At 39.5% G+C, this 18,094-nt stretch overlaps 1 protein-coding gene across 12 annotated transcripts in view; it reads left to right on the top strand.

Moving 5' to 3' along the window:
* carm1 (coactivator-associated arginine methyltransferase 1) overlaps positions 1 to 18,094 on the top strand; it is a 123,798-nt gene that overhangs the window by 52,184 nt on the left and 53,520 nt on the right. For 10 of the 12 annotated variants that reach the window (XR_015090082.1, XR_015090083.1, XM_086055144.1 and 7 more), the window contains exons 9-12: positions 5,906 to 5,991; positions 6,094 to 6,183; positions 6,320 to 6,457; positions 13,566 to 13,655. The exons of the other annotated variants lie outside the window; for them this stretch is intronic. Coding sequence is in view for 8 of the 10 variants with exons in the window: in XM_086055144.1 (XP_085911270.1) it covers positions 5,906 to 5,991; positions 6,094 to 6,183; positions 6,320 to 6,457; positions 13,566 to 13,655 (404 nt within the window). In the remaining 2 variants the exon portion in view is untranslated. The remainder of the gene's footprint in view (positions 1 to 5,905; positions 5,992 to 6,093; positions 6,184 to 6,319; positions 6,458 to 13,565; positions 13,656 to 18,094) is intronic. 12 annotated transcript variants of the gene reach the window in all.

Genomic DNA, 18,094 nt, shown 5'->3' on the forward strand with positions numbered 1-18,094 from the left:
TAGTGTTTTTTCTGTTAACAATGATTATGCGTGCAGATGTTCAAGTGTTTAACAATGTTTAAAATGTTAATTATCCTAATATTTTGAATTAATAAAAAAGAAAAATAATTTTAAGTTTTAAGTTATTTTCTGAGTTTAATTCTTCTGCTTTAGCTGATTTTAGATTTTTGTCAAGGTACCATTTCGGTACCGGTATTAAGGTACTTTATGCAGGTATAGTATCGAAGTCAATTTTTTTTTGTATCATTACAACACGAGTCGAAGGTTGTGAAATTATGAGTAAAATTAGGGAAATCCACTGTGTTAAATAAAAGTAAAATAATGACTTGAATTGGTGTTTAATTGTATTTTTATTTCACCTTTATCCCAAACGTTTTGGTTTGCTTCTCCAGTATGCATAATTTGATCTACACATTCAAAATGTGGTGTGCACCTGGAATGGGGGATAAACAACTTTTCTTTTAGCACTGTTAATTGGTATATTATAATGACCCCATGTAAGTTATTTTATTGTTAGGTGTTTCGGTTAAGGGCTTGTGGCAAATAGGACATGACTTCAACCCCAGAGATAGGAGCGTCCACCTTAGATTCTTAGAAAAAATTGTGAGTTTTCGATAAACTATATCAGTGTTTTTCAAACTTTTTTGTGTCAAGGCACATTTATTTCATTGAAAAAATCCTGAGGCACACCATCTGAAATTGTGAAAAAAAGCTTATTTTAACAATGTGTTATATTGTTTATACAAGCATTTTTTAACATTGAAGAATGACTATATATTACAACGTCTTGAATAGGAATTAAATAAACACAAAGAAAAAAGTAGTTCATAATGTTTCATATTGATAGTGTGAAACATGGGCCTGTTTGGATAAACGTGTGTCACTAATTCGCTTGTCTCTAAACGAAGAGCTGCTGCTGCTGCTGCTACCTGCTGGTATGGAAGAGTACTACAATGTAGTAAAGACATGATTACGCTGCCAGGCGCTCGACCGCACAGGCACACAAATTAGATAATTCCCACGGCACACCTGACAATATCTCGCGGCACACTGTTGAAAAACACAGAACTATATGACGGAGGCGAAGCATCAAAATTTGCATAAAATATTTCCTTCGCCAGAAAGGAGAAATTTCTTAATAACTCCTCTGCACACGCTCCAAAAATCCCAAACTTCACCTGTATATAAATAGCCACCTAGAGATGACTAGGAATGTCATTTTTTTACATTTTAAGGTACAGTGGTACCGCTACCTACGAACGTATCTTCGTACCAAATTTTCAAGTTACGAAACGCCTCAACAGGAAAAGATTGCCTCTTGTTACGAAAGAAATTTCAGGATACGAAAGGTAAAAATACAGTATGGGCTGCTACTCGCAGCTCCAGCATTTCCTGAACGCAACATACTCAAAGCTGCTCTGCCATTGGGCATATTACCTACCATCTTCCTGGGCATCCGATTGGCTAAGAGGGACCTCTACCATATGTGTCTATGTGTGTAGGTAGACGGGTAGATAGATATATATGTGATAGATATGCCTATGCAGCGCCCTCATCATTCGCCCCTCGGGACATGAGGTGTCCCGATAGTTTTACGTGAATTAGAAATGAGGAAAAGAAAAAAAAAGATGAAAATCATTTTTTTGTTCAAACAAACAAAGCAAGAGATAATAGAAAAGTATGAAAAAGGGATGTGTTTGGTTGATCTTGCCAAAGAATATGACCGTAATGTATCGACAGTCGCCACATTATTAAATCAGTTCTTTACAAAACGCCAGGCAAAAACCACTTCTGAGAGAGAACATGAACCAAGGGGTCCAAAAAGCGATGATGACAGCAATTAAATGGTAAACGACCATCATTTTTATTCCTTACTCTATTCTTTGTTTTTGTACATTATGCACAATTCTGATTTATTGTGCAATAATCTAATTGTAACATGTATTTGTTACATGTTTTGATGCATTTTTATGCTTTATAAAAAAATGTCTGAATTTTGGGGGGCTTGGAACGGATTAGTGCATTTACATGGAAAACACGTCTCTACTTTCTCTCTACAATATTTTCTAGTTAACAAATTTCTTCCCGAACCAATTAATCTCATAAGTAGGGGTACCACTATACTAAGGGGGCCCGTTGAACGAATCAGACTGAACATTTGTCAGAAAAGCCTTGTTGTTGGTCTTGCTCTACGCCGAATATTGTGACTTTTCAGTGAAGGGCATGGCCATGATGGTGCGGCAAAGTCTGATTATTCACCGTGACAATAAAAGGTACGGTAACTTGACTCAGATGATCTTATTTTCACAAAATTTTTTATATTTGATGGTAGCCAAGGCGGTTTTCTCCGGGTACTCCGGTTTCCTCCTACATTCCAAAAACATGCATGGTAAATTGATTGGACTCTCTAAATTACCCCGAGGTGTGATTGTGAGTGCGGATGTTTGTGTCTGTGTGCCCTGCGATTGGCTGGCAACCAATTCGGGGTGTCCCCCGCCTACTGCCCGAAGACAGCTGGGATAGGCTCCAGCACGCCCGCGACCCTTGTGAGGATAAGCGGTATTGATAATGGATGGATAGCCAAGGCCTGAAGACATCTATAAACTTATTTTTCATTGTAGTGGTAGCGCCACCTACTGGCTAAAGAAAACAGCGCTCAAATTCAATGCCTGCTCACAGTGTGGGACATCTCAGCACTATGTCGAAACTCAATGAATTTATCAAATGCCAACAATTACTAATAATAAAACGTGAGATTTCTAACATTAAGTATTTCTAATGAAGTGTGTTTTACTCCAAATAACTTTTCACCACAATGCGATTCTGAAAGCCACGAAAAGTGACGTGAAGTCTTCAGTCAGTATGTAGAATAGCCATGGGGTGGCAAACATTGATGCAAAGAAATGTATTACAGAAATAGTGTAACGAACTGGGTTGTCTGTGTTGTGGTCGAATTTGTGTCTTGCCAAGTTGTTTTGTTTACGAGGTTAATGAATGCATCGTGCGGCTCACTGGATGGGAGGGCATGCGAGCGACAGTAGCGGTGGATGAACAGGAGAGCCATTGCTCTTTTTTGACTGAACGTTTGTCGTATTGTATTGGCGTCGGCTGCGGCCCTTATTTGCCGGTTGGACTAATAAAAACATGATAATTAAACTCCGTCTGACGGCGTGTTCTTTGAAGTCGCTACAATATATTTTAAAGTGTGAGGTCTTGGGCAGGCGCGAAGGACCCGATCAGATCTGCTACCCACACCGGCTTGCTGCGGGCTGCGGGCCGGATCTAATAATAAAGCAATATCAACCTAGGGGCCGTAGAAAATCTTCTTACGGGCCTTGACTTTGACATATGTGGGTTAACCAGATACACGTCATATTTGCTCGGAAGGGTGTGCCTTCTTGATGTTGCATCACGAAGTTTGGGAATTTTCGCAAAATGCTGTTACCATGGCAACGCTCTATTCGACAAGAAAAGAACAGTACTTTGGAGGGTCTAAACTTGGAGGAAAACTCATGAAATTTTGCAAAAAAATCAGGCCAGGCAACGGCATCAATGTTTTAGTTGGTTGTGCGATTTAAAAAAAAAAAAAAAGCCTCTACAACCCCCCTACAACACTTTAGCAAAGCAGCCTTTGTTATACATGTCACCATGATCTAGCAAACGTTAGAGGCAGATGTAACAGCGCAAGACCTACAAAAAGACTCTGGAACCCTACACTAAACTCAAAATGAAGTCGGCAATTTTGAATTTTCTTTACCATTTTGCCATATTTTCAGCCTTTTATAGAGGTCACATTTGATAAAATTTGCCTTTAATCTCATGTACTTCATTTAAAAAAAAAATCCACTTCCAATATGCGAGCATCCCAATGTGCCAGTACCCCAACGTTGCCAGGGCTACAGGGCTCTTTATAGCTGCTTGTAGCTCTATTTTTCTTCTGGAATTGTACGCTTTTATCTGAATTTGACTAGTCGGATACAAACTTAAATGTGCATCGCCACTCAATAGTTGGACATTATCTAAGAGAATTAGAATTAATTTGCGAAGAACACATTGAGCTTGCTTATTTTGTTGCATAAAAAATGTACTTCCTTCATTAGATAAAAATGTCATTTCTTTAGGTAAATAAATATACATTTAAATATTGCAATAATAATGATTATTGCTATAGTCAACATTGATATCGCATATTGCATGCTTTTCCAATATCGTGCAGCCCTAGAATTCAGATATCCAGAACTAACACATAACACATCAGCAACACATGCAGGACCAAGTCCAAGTAAAAAAGCAAGGTATTGCTAATTTACTGGATCCTGCCTTTTTCTTTGCCATTAACTTGACTTGTATGTCATGCACTGATTTGCATTTGCTGGCTAACAGCCTGTCAGAGTGCCTGTCACTGACATCACTTTATATACTGAGATTGGTGGCTTATTCATTCAAATCATATCGAAAAAGCACCATGACCCTAAGATATATTAATTCCCCACAATTCTGAGTACTGTTTTTTTTAAATTTAGGTTTGTTCTCACCTCCACCATGAATTTGATGCGCAAGATTATGGAAACATATGCATTCCACTTAATGAAACACTGACTGAGGGCCGCACAACAATCAATGACCTCCCGGCCATGTTACTTGCCCATTACGATAACAGGCAATAATTATTGCAAAGCAGTAACTAACTAACTGTATGATTCAATTTAATTTGGTAGCGTGGCTGACAATGGGACGCTGCTTCTGTCAGGTTCACACCAAGTGAGACATTCATAAACAATGCACACAATGAGGAGAGAAGACACTACAACAATATTGTCTTTTTACTTGCAAGGAGAGCGCAGGGAAGTGTACGGTTACAGTTCCTAAAACCCTCTGCCCGGCTCCTGCGCCCCCTCTCTTTTTATTTTTCTTCGGTGTCCCTGATAACAAAGGTGTTCCAGCTCTAAGGGAAAGGGTAGCGAAAGCAGCTGGAACACTATGAACTTGTTTTGTCTATGTGTGTGTGTGTGTGTGTGTGTGTGAGCAATTAACATACATATGTGAAAGCAAAGCACACCAAGCAAGTTGGCCTAATGATGAAAATCAAATCACATGAATAATAAAATGCATTATTATTCTTACATTAACGCAGCATGTTACAACATCCGTTACGGCAACAGAGTTATGCCGATAAGTTATGGAATTACTCTGTACTCAAAAGTTAATGCCATTCGTAACGCCGTTATACTTAACGCCGTTATACTTAACACCGTTATACTTAACTCCGTTATTCCCAACTATACTGATGATATCATCACTCCTGCCCAGCAGGTTGTTGCTGAGTCCATGAAGTTTTCGTGCCTTATTTATAGCTCTCACAATAGTACTGTCATCAAATGCTGCTGTCCTTCCTTTTTCTTTCCCATTATACATCTGTTACTACACCAGTGGTTTCTTTCCTCAGGAAATACGAATTAATTGCACTATTGCCAGTGTCTATACAGTGTCTCTTGTTTTCCATCTTCTCTCAGCTTCCCAATTTCTTTCTTTACATTTTTATGTTGGTTGCATGTCTCACAAGAAATGGTCACATTTAAAACCCAAATTTGAAACTGTGTGTATACTTTGAACAATTGTGTGACTAGTAAATGTTATGGTACACATCAGGGCAGCAAAACACATGTCTGTCATACATTACATTACTTGGCTCGGGTGAAAAATAGGTGGATTAAAATTAATTGTACTATTTTTATTGTGCATTAAATCCTTCTCATTTCATATTCATATTTTGATGTCAAACTCAAATGTTTTCATTCAGATTTGGCCTCATGGTTGTAATATTTTGGGAGGGAAGTTTATGTAGCAGAATTTAGATCTTAGATTACTTTTGCTTGATGGCATGAGCTCAGATCTCCATCCACAGGACACATTTGATATCCGTATCCTGATGGCAAAGTCAGTCAAATACACAGTCAACTTTCTGGAGGCCAAAGAAGAGGATCTTTACAGGTATGTGGTCACACATTCATTATAGGTGTATGTAAGAGAGGATTGATATTAGTTTAATGATTGCCTTAACTGTATTTTGTTACCTTTTTCTTTGTCTTTTAGGATAGAGATCCCCTTTAAGTTCCACATGATGCACTCAGGCCTTGTACATGGTCTGGCTTTCTGGTTTGACGTGGCATTTATGGGATCAGTGTAAGTCACACAATAGATCATGAGACAAATCCCTTAATTTAGCCTTGTTTTTGGTACAACCAAGCCATTGCTGCCTAAATTTGTCCCAAATCTTTTTTCCTCTCATTCAAGCTCATTACTTGTTCTCTCCTGACAGTATGACAGTATGGCTGTCCACTGCACCTACAGAACCTCTTACCCACTGGTATCAAGTACGCTGTTTGCTGCAGTCTCCTCTCTTCACTAAGGCTGGGGATACGCTGTCTGGCACTGCACTACTAGTGGCCAACAAGAGGTATGATTATTTTTTCTGAACCTGACGAAACCTGAAGGAACCTGACGAAACAGAAATTGGGCGGTGGGGATATATCGAATTAACCCATTAAGGACTAAAGCGCCTGTCTCAACAGCTCCCCAAAACCTAAGGTTGTCTTTGGAATTACCCTTAAAAACCTGAAGTTTTCCCAGAAATTGAACACTTACAAAATGATTAATATCTCACCCCCTGTAGCAGACAGAAACATAATTCCAAAAGAATTAAAGATCTTAGACATGTGGCTTTCACACAGTCATAAATTATTATTTAGTGTTTCAATCGAAGATGTAAAAATAATGTGTCAGTACAAGAGAAGCACTATTATAATTTAAAAAAAAATTAAAGTAGTGGTAATTACCATCCTCTATTCTGTTACAAAGACATCTATATCGTCATCGTCTACAAACCACATGTAACCCACTTCAGAGAAGGTACACATCACTGCTAGGTTCGTAAGGAGCTGGGAGTTGAAGCAATAACGGAGTGACACAAGTTTAACGTTGCAAAAATGTGAACTTTTAGTTTCAAACAATATGCAAGCAATTTACAACATGCACGCAACTCCTAAGGGCCAAATAAGTAATAGAATAAAATGAAAATAAAATGTCCTTTTCAAAATTGTTCCTGATGGAAATTGTTCTTTGAGGATCCAAGATGTAGTCAAGTCAAAAGTCAAGGGGAGTAGTCAAAAGTCAGGGGAAATGTCCAGGAAGGGGACCTTGTTGTTCTTGGTCAACAAGATTGGCACAATCCTACCATAGGATCCGCTGGTCAAGCTGTATGGTGGATTTTCACAGTTCGTCATGCGAGGCTCGCCATCAAATGGATCACTGGTCCACTTTGTAGAAGGACTGAAGCTTCTCTGGGTTTTCTTGCTATTGATACTTACTTAGTGTGAAACATGGGCCTGTTTGGATAAACATGCGTCGCTAATTCGCTTGTCTCTAAACAAAGACAATTAGCTACCTGCTGCTGCTGCTACCTGCTGGTATGGAAGAGTACTACAATGTAGCAAAGACATGATTACGCTGCCAGGCACTAGACTGCACAGGCACACAAATGAGATAATTTCACACGGCACACCTGACAATATCTCGCGGCACACTGGTGTGAAAAACAGAGTTTGAAAAACACTGTCTTATACAATACAATACAATACAATTTTATTTATATAGTGCATTTCATAACAGATAGAGCTGTAACAAAGCACTTAACATCCAACCAACAAAATAGCCATAATACAACAAAATGGAATCAATAAATTTACATAAAACACTATATACAATGGACACCGGAAAAGAGCAGAAAATTTCAGGTCTGAGCAAAAGCCCGAGAATAGAAATGTCTTCAACCGGGTTTTAAAAGTGGACAGAGAGTGGGCTTGCCTAACATGCAATGGGAGGTCATTCTAAAGGGAAGGACCAGCAGCTGAAAAGGCTCGATCCCCTCTGAGGCTCCGCTTGGTCCTTGGCATGTTGAGCAGCGCCTGATCCGTAGACCTGAGGTTGCGGGAAGGTGCGTAGAAGTGGAGGAGCTCAGGGAGGTACGCCGGGGCGAGGCCATTTAATGACTTATAGACAAATAGGAGAATATTAAATTGAACCCTAAAATGCACTGGGAGCCAGTGAAGGGAGGCCGAATTAGTATTATGTGTTATGGCTTATCTTATCGATAGATCATAGACCAGACTTAGATTAGTTAGAGCATTGAATTTCCCCAGCAGAACGAGGCAGCCCCCAGCACACCCTGCATGTAGTCCAGAAAGGGTGAGTACTCTGAGCCGCTGTTTGGTGCATAGGCACAAATAAGAGTCACACCCGAAGGTAAAGGGAGGCGTCCACTGGGGTCAACCCCCATTTACAAGCGTCAAGCTAGGGAGCAATAAGTATGCTCACCCCTGCTGTGCGCCTCTCACTGTGGGTAACTCCATCGTGGAAGAGAGTCCAACCCCCTCTCAAAAGGACTGGCACCAGATCCCAAATTGTCTGTGGAGGCAAGTCCGACTATGTCTAGTCGGATCTTCTCTGCTTCGCACACCAGCACGGGCTTCTTCCCTGCCAGAAAGGTGACATTCAATGTCCCGAGACGAAGCTTCTGTAGCCAGGAATTGGACTGCTAAGTCCCCCGCCTTTGGCCATTGCCCAGCTCACTAAGCACCCGTGACCCCTCCCACAGTTGGTGAGCCCATGATAAGGGGGATCCACTTTGCCTTTTCGAGCCGAGCCCAGCCTGGCCCCATGGATGCAGGCCCAGCCACCAGTCGCTCGCCAACCAGCCCCACCTCCAGGCCTATATCCACAGGGTGGCCCCAGTGACCCACGTCCAGGCAAGGGAAAACAAGGTCCAAGATTTTCACTCATCATAAGGGGTCTTTTGAGCCGTGCTTCGTTTGCCATGGGTGTCCCTGCCAGGGGCATCAAACCCCAGACAACTTAGCTCTTAGTATCAATGGGACACAAACTCCTCCACCCACGGAGGAGCTACTCATTTTTATACTTTACAAAATTATCTTGCAAGCCGGATTAACCCCCAGGAATCGGGAACAGAGTGGAACCGGTACAAGCACTTTGGTTCTCCCGGAATCGTTCAGGTTTTAAAATGTTGGCGCCACATTTCGATTACTAATCTTTTTTACAGAGGAAGCCACCCAAAACAAACAAAGTACCAATAGTATGTGCGTGGCGCGGATCAATCGACAGACACAAGCGTTGTACAACCAATAGGAAATGTGTGTGTGCGCCGCAACGGCGAGCAACAAGTGCAGAGTCTGCCGACATCACACAGACAGCAACGAGGACTACAGGATAATGCTCGCAGGGTGTAATAATTATGGATGTTCGACACAGGTCAAAAGTGTGGCTGCACTTCATAAAACAAAAAGACCAAGCTGTAGGGCTGAGCGATTTATCGTTTTGGGACCGAAATCGGGATCACAGACAACGCGATTTCAAGATCGTCAAACCTGCGCTTTTTCTAAAGGACTGTTATCCCCCCATACTTTTCAAAGGGACTAAGCAGCAAAATCCACCCCTTTTTAGCCATCCCTGAGAGAGAGATTAGGTAACGACCAATCACAGCTCAGCTTCAGAAAACAGGTCAGATGTGATTGGTGCCGTGAGCCCTGAGCAGTTGTGATGTCATTTTTAGTCGACAGCCATGGGTGGGCCTCGGTGTGCACATGCCCACCCAGATTGACAGACTGCCCACCCACTGGGATTCATGAAAAAAAAATATACTTTTAAATTGTTCATAAATTATTAATGGATTATTTTTTTAATTAGTGTTTTGTTGTGTTTTTTATTTTATTGAAAATTAAAAATGGCATAATTGTGGTTGTCTAAGGAATATTCTAACTTCATATTATTCAGTTTGTCGTTTTATTTGAATACGCAAGGTGTCGGGACAGGAAGATTGTGCTCAGTGAGAGAAATATTCAGGCCCACCCTGATTTTCCAGGCCCACCCATTAGCCACATTCTGGCTCCACCCCTGCCCCAGAGATGTCTAAAGGCGGGTGGATTAACTCTTATTCCACAAACGCAATATTTATGAGAATGTCTTGTTTCTACTAGTGGGCTTGCATAGAACATATTCTTGAAAAAATATGTTTGGGTTGACTTTCTTTTTAAGCTTGCTGCCGAGGCTGATAATTTGGCTAACTAGTGTAGTGAACATGTTAACATCACAAAGCAGAGCAGTAGAGTCCTTATTTTCTGTGAAAAATGTACTTTTACTATCGTACTAATATTAATTGTTGCAGATGTCACATCTATATATATTTTTTTTCTTCCATCAGTTTGTACATTTGTTCAAAACTGTAACCAAACAACAAACCGCTTGGTTGTGTGCAGCGAGAGAGAGAGAGCCTGAGTAGATGAATTGGATTCAAAAAAAGAAAATGACATAAATGCTCTCCCGGCTCTAAGGGTAGAAAGACGCACCAGCGCTCCCGGCTTTTGTGGTAGATATTAGTGATAGACCGATATGCTTTTTACAGGGCCGATACAGATTATTAATAGTCAAGGCGGCCGATAACCGATATTTGACGCCGATATTCATTTGTAGAAGAAAAGGGTAAAATTGTGTACAAATTTTGAAAAATAAAAACTCCTAACACTTGACTTAAATGCCTTTAAGCACATGTTTAATAACCAACTTTAGTGATTTACAACATGTTAAAGCTTTTCTTTTTAGAACTGAGAAAATAGACAACTTTGTCTAACAAGTCAAACAAAAAGTGCAGGGAGCTCTGAGGCTCAGCTGCATGTCTTACAGTTCAATGAAAACAAACTCCTAAATGTTTACTACAGTAAATAGTTTTCTAATATATATATATATACACACACATATACATATATATATTAGTGCTGTCAAAATTACCGTGTTAAGGGGCGGTAATTAAATTTTGTAATTGATCGCGTCAAAATATTTGACGGATTTAACGCATGCACAGAATGACCACCGATGCATAATAATCCCACTCAGAAGTGAGCAGCAGAGCGGACTCGTGTCGCCCGCGGGAGTATAGAGAAGCATTTTGAAAGAAGAGGTTTGCTTTCAATCCCAGAAATGTGATTGAATTGGTTTTCCTCAGTGACTGAAGATGAGTAGAGACTGTCTTGTTTTGTGTTTGTGAAGTTAGTTTAAAGGAGGAACACACGATTTAATGACACAAACGACATCATCGCACAATGAGCCAATCGCATCTGTGTGCACTTCAGGGACCACTCTGAAAACATAAACTCTGAGAATATAAAGGAGCAACAAGAAAAAAGAGAGCAGTTTTAAATCTCAGAAATGTGAATAAACTGGTTTCCTCAGCGACTGAGGACGAGTAGAGAAGATGGTTGTCTTGTTTTGTGTCAATAAATTCAGTTTAAAGAAGGAACACGTGACGTGCGGTTAGCACCTACAGCACAGCATAACAGACAATCACGTTCGTGTGCACTTCAGGGATCACTTGGAAAACATAAACTCTTAGAATATTACCAGGGCCACATATAAATGTGTACGTTAGACACACACACACTTTGTTTGCCAATTTTTCTGTCACTGTTCTGAGGCCCCTTTGCGTTTTTTTTTTGTATTATACATTATTACTATCATGGCTTGTTAGTGCTGACTTGTATTTATGATGTTTTGTCTCTCTCTGCAGGCGCAGCGTAATTGACCCTGTCCCCAATATTTCTAACTTTTCTTATTGGCAGATTTAATCACGCCACCTCCTGTTCATAGTTCACGTAGTCTGCTAAGCGACATGTTAGCTTGACGTGTTTACAGCCATTTTACAGCTTGCGTCAAGCTGCAGAGGGAGACAAAACATCATAAATACAAGTCAGCACTAACAAGCCATGACAATTACCTCTATATCATTCCACTTGTTATTGTAAACCACATAAAGAAACATAAGATAAATCCTAAAAGCTATTAAAATGCATGAATAATTCAAACGGTTAAAATCTAATATTTTGTTAAATAAGTAATTAAAATAGTATAATAGTATATTTTGACTGTTAAGGCCTTGCAAGTCGAGGAAGCTATCTTATACAAACAGCTAAACATTCACAAACAAACGCCACAGACTCCAGGTGTGCAGCGAAGTTGCTTGTTTATATTGTGAAGTTGCACAAGAAACAGAAAATACGATCAATATATACATTACATACACAGTATTTTTATAGACATGAACAAGATGAGCCTATGCTAACGATTAACAATCGCAGTTAGAATTAGCGATACCGATTCGAATGTTCAGTCAACAACCCACAATCATCCACAATTCAGCTTGTATATGTGTTGCATGCTCATTACACACAATTGTCCAAGTTACTTACAGACGACGCTTGAACAAGAATGAACCACAAACAGGTGTGTGTCATCATGCAGCCACGCACGTAAGGAGTAGAGCGTAGGATACTAACATAGATAATTACGACCGAATACATAAATACTTTTAGAGACTTGGAAATATTCTACATGGTGGAGGATAAATAAGACTTATTTAATCGATCTACAACCATTTTGGTGAGTTTAAAGTTATCTTACCGTAACTTTCTTGTATGCGACAAGAAAGTGAAACTGTCTTAAAAGTTTAGAAAATCAAGAGATCTTTATTGTTAGTGTATTTTCTATTCTGGTGTAATTTCTAAGAATATCACCCAAATGGTTCGCTTTTATTAATTTTTTTTTTTCAAAAAAATGTACCGTTTACTTCTTAATCTACACATATCCACTACATCCTCAGGTTTTTTGTACCTAAAATATACCGAACTGAAGTTTCAAGAAACCCAACTGTAATTTTAGCGTTACACCCCTAATATATATATGTATATGTGTGTATATATATATATATATATATATATATATATATATATATATATATATATATATATATATATATATATATATATATATATAAGGGGTGTAACATTACGCTAAAATTACATATGTACATTTTGTCTTCTGTCGACTAAAAATGACATCACAACTGCTCACAACGACCAATCACGGCTGATCTGTTTTCTGAATTTGAGCAGTTGTGATGTCATTTTCAATCGAACGATTAACACTTATTCCACAAACGCAATATTTATCAGAATGCCCTGTTTCAACTAGTGGGCTTGCATAGAACATATTCTTGAAAAAAAAATTTTTTGCATTGACTTCCTTCTAATACTATGAATCGATTCAGAATCTGTTTAATACGCCGAACGATGCATCGAAAAAATGATTATCGTTCCCACCCCTAGCATGTACATACAGCGGGTACGGAAAGTATGTTTATACTGTATATATGGATGTATATATGTATGTGTGTAATAATAGTCCTTGAGCTCAGCTTTTTTTAAATGGGGGAGAACTAGAAAATGAATTAAAATATTTTAAAATCACTGTCCAGTTTAAAACCCAAATATGAAACTTTTGGCTTTAGACAAGATACCGGGGCCACAGGTCAACAGGGTGTGATGTACAAGGGCCACTGGGACCAAACACCAGAACTTCTGTTTTCTTTTTATTGAAATTGAAGAAATTCAGTGTCATTTAGGCCTTATTCACCAAGTGATCAAGTGAAAAATCTTTTCCAACAGGCAAAGTTATGACATCAGTATTGCTGCCCAGGTGGACCAGACTGGTTCAAAGTCCAGCAACCTCTTGGATTTAAAGAACCCCTTTTTCAGGTGAGTTTATTACTACAGGCCTTACAGACTGTTATATACCATTCAGTGACAAACGGTGGGTTGTATGGCTGCTGAGGCATGTAAATTAGAATAAGATTTTACAAATTTACAGAATGATCCAAACAGAGAAGTGTATTTGTCATTAAATTAACAGCCTGAAATTAAAATTTTCAAATTGGTATTTTTATGACCTGGTGTATAAAGCAGATCTTTAATCTCTGGGCTGTGAATATTTTCATTATTCCATGTCTTTGTACTATCAATGCACTGAATTGATGGTAGCTGGACTGTTTCTTCTCTCATCTGAACAGGTTCAGATTAATCTCAGGGTTCCATTCAGTAAATTATACCAGGGTTTTCCCTCCGTGCTGAATAGGCCTGGCGGGCCGCCAGCCACCAGGTTTTTCTTGCCCCTATGCCAGGGGTCTATGGTGTGCCCAATTTGGGTATATAGGCACCAAGTTTCACGATGTGGCGAATGAAAAGAATTATAGGTTGTACATGTACATCCATCTGAAGTCTCCTAGACTCTAAAAAACATAATTTATTATAAATACTGAAGCTTTGGGTAAAAAGTCACACTGGCTGGGTTTCATTCACTTGAATGAGTGACCTGCCGATGCAGTCACCTAGCCCGACAGTCATGGCCCCGCCTTGGGGGGAGAGGCTTCAGGCAACCACCAGAGCGCTTGGACGCCTTAGTGTGATGATGAACGAGCCGTGCATTTTCCTTTTTAACTGTACTTTTACCTATGCTGCATTATACTACAGTATAATCATGTGGACTGAATCAACATTAGATGACAGTACAAACTGACGACTTCTAACAGCTTTTTACCGCACTTAAAAAGCACTTCTAAGCTGTAGTCAGCAGAGGCAACGTAAACAAAAGCGGAGCTGCCGAGGCGGGCTTTTGCTAGACTAAGGTAATGCTTACTAACGACTCAAACTTGCACTGCTGAGCCTCTCTTTCTTCTATGCCAAATCCATAACAACAACTAACGACAACTTCATTGCACGCTTGCGACCCTAGTGAGGATAAGTGGTTCAGAAAATGGATGGATAGCAAACTCTATGACACTGCACTGTGTCACTACTGTCATAATAGGAATTAATACTTCATGGCAGAGCTGGACAGTCCGTCCCGGACGGACTCAAAGTTTTGGGACGGAGGCTGAGCGGCAACAAGTTTATAAAAAGAGTCGGACTAAGCAAGGGAGGAGGTCGATTTTAGTCCAACCCACTAATCATCCCTCATGCGTGTGACGTGGTCACGAGGCGGCCAAAGTTGGGCAAACGACAAAAATTGCCTCAGAACACTTCAAACGCGCCACTAGTTACCCAACTGCGCAGGAGATTTTTAAACAAGATACAGCGCAAGTTTTACTAGTACGACGAAGTGATGAGACCCGGTAGCGCAAGCAGCATCAGAACCAGCACGCCAACGAGTGATGTTAGCATGTCACTTGACTGTTTGCTGCTGCAGGACTACGTAGCTTTAGTTGTGCTATATCTTATGCAAATAAATATTCAGTCACAGCATGTTCTCTTTTACAGCGCCGACTTCATTAATTACCTGCACAACGCTTTTCATGCGCTTACCAGTAGTCACATTGCACATTCAATTTCTGCCCTCTAGTGGTTCAACATGTTACACCATGGATAATGCCACAGTGATCAGCCATTTCACCTCACTGACAGAAACACGATCAGCCTGTCTTGTGTGTGTAATCCGAAACCTTTTCACATTTAATAACTTATCCCTTTGCTTCGAAGTATGTCCTTGTGTGGGACATTTTTAGACCGTAAAAATCTCTACCAGTATATACATTTAAATGACCCTTAGGTGGAAGTTTTTGTTTCCTCTTAAAATAACCTTGCATTATTTTGCAATACTTAATTCATAAAAATGCAAACGTTTTAATTTAAAACTCAAAAATTTTGCAATAAAACACAATAGTATTACATTTAAAGCTTAAATTTTGTCTTGATGTGCCCTGGTTTGCTCCAGTCGGCATCATCATCATCACCATCTTCATCACATCACAAAGGGCTTGTGTTGCAGCTAAATGTTATCTTGGTTAAACAATTGTAAACAATTCAATCCACTCACGATATTCCCAGCTGGTGAGTGGATGTGTACAGCAAATTAGCCAGTTAGTGATCTTTAATTTGAGTTTATGAGGTTTTGTTTTGTTTTGTTTAGGGGTGGTGTCGGGGGGTTGGTGGGGCTGACCAACAGAATGCAAAGACGGAAGCGCTTTAAAAGGACGGGGTCGGGGGGGCTATAATTTTTATGATCAAGGGAAGGACAAGGCTTGAAGGGTTACCCAGGTCACGGACGGACCAGCAAAAAAGGGTCAAGTGTCCAGCTCTGCTTCTTGGAATACTAACAGCCACGGCTCGTTGAAGTGTAGCTATGGTGAGTGATATTTTTAATCATTTGTTTTTATTTTGGTCCTTGAAAATGTTTTCACATGAAAATGACCATAAGCACTCAAATGTTTGGGGTCCTGCATTTATTTAAAAATGTGTGCACATGATCAAACCCAATTCCAATGAAGTTTGGACATTGTGTTAAACATAAATAAACACAGAACATAATGATTTGACAATCATGTTCAACCAATATTTAATTGAATACACGATAAATACAAGATATGTTGAAACCGATCAACTTTGTTTTTTGCAACTAATCATTAATTTGGAATTTTATGGCTACAACACGTTCCAAAAAAGCTGGGACAGAGTCATGTTTACCACTGCGTTGCATCACCTTTTGTTTTAACAACATTCAAAAACAGTTTGGGAACTGAGGACACTAACTGTTGAAGCTTTGTAGGTGGAATTCTTTCTCATTCTTCTTCTTTGTTTTTTTTCACCACCTGTGCCAGCTTTTTTGGAACGTATTGCAGCCATAAAATTCTAAGGTAATGATTATTTGCTCAGAACAATAAAATTTATCAGTTTGAACATTAAATAGCTCTTCTTTGTAGTGAATTCAATTAAATATAGGTTGAACATGATTTGCAAGTCATTGTATTCTGTTTTTATTTATGTTTAACACAACTTCATTGAGATTGGGTTTGTATATGTGTGCATTGTTGAAAGATCACTGCTAAGTATATAATTCTGTAAATTATTTATCTGAAAGGGACACTTGGACACACAACATTGAACATTGGCACTTATATAATAGGTCTGTATTTAAAAGTTATGTCAGCACTAAAATTCACCCCTCTAAAAGAATCTTTAGTGATTTTAGGGCTTTTTTGGTTGGGGACAACCTTTTTGACAAATTGGCACATCCCCTTTTACAGCTTGGCTGTTTGTTTGTTTTTTTTTCATCCCAGCCTTTCCACGTCATTGCAGGGAGGCAAGCATTGTAATATTGTTTCATTTGTCACGTTCTAGTGTCATCCAATGTCAGAAACTTTGACCAATCACCACCAAAGTTATATAATATGCACATTCCTACTCTATACCACTGCAGCTAACCTGGCAAGAGCCAGATTGATACGTGAATGACTCAAAAGAGTTCTCCACAATATGAATCTGGGACTGCTCCAATGTGATTGGGAAAGGTGGGACATTCAGTACAATACTTCGTGCTGATTGGGCGATGCGGCAGCTTGTGCACGCCTACGAAACTTTTGTTTTGACCAATGTTTGACCAAATGTTTTTGTGATTGTTCCGCAAAAGGAAATCAGCAGGCTCCTGACAAGGTGGATTCTTGGGGTTTTGTGAACTCACAAATTACGCCTGTTAAAAACAAGGTCGACTAAGTCGACTTCGAAATTGGTCAATGCATTACCCTGAGGCATTTCTGGGGTTCATTGTACTCCATTGACATTTATAAGACATACAGGTTTCGTGCTCCCTGTTAGCCACAAGTTGAAATGGGGAGTGGCGTGATAAATATTTCCCATATTCGCCATTGTGGCGAAGGGACAATTTGTCAAAATTGCCCAGGCAAAACTCGCGTCAAAAGTTGTGGCTACAAATTACAAATGTCCATATGCAAAAAATAATGCAAATAATCCCACAATTCTCTTTGTGCCAGTTACACATATGATTGGTTCCAGTAGTAACACAACATTGCTTGCCAAATAAAGTTAAAGTTAAAAATAAAACACCTCTTGTCAATCCGATGACACATTGTTTACATACTCTGGGTGTACTGGCAGCCCTGCCAGGGGCATAGTAGAGAGGGTTAGCAAGATAGACCCTGAATAGAAGAACACGCAAATAATTTGTTGGATCCTGCACTAAAAACCAACGTCATTTGCTGCCGAGTCCGCATTGCCGCGGTGACGAGAACCCGCTGATTCATTACGGTGATGTATATTTTTTCTTAATTCTTTTTTTTCCTGCACTCACACACCCACTATTCATTTTCTGTTCACTATTCATTTTTTTTTTTGATAGAACTCGATTG

This window comes from Filicampus tigris, chromosome 16, assembly GCF_054856515.1.
Source record: "Filicampus tigris isolate MCC_2025a chromosome 16, RoL_Ftig_1.0, whole genome shotgun sequence".
In the NCBI taxonomy this organism is placed as follows: Eukaryota; Metazoa; Chordata; class Actinopteri; order Syngnathiformes; family Syngnathidae; genus Filicampus; species Filicampus tigris.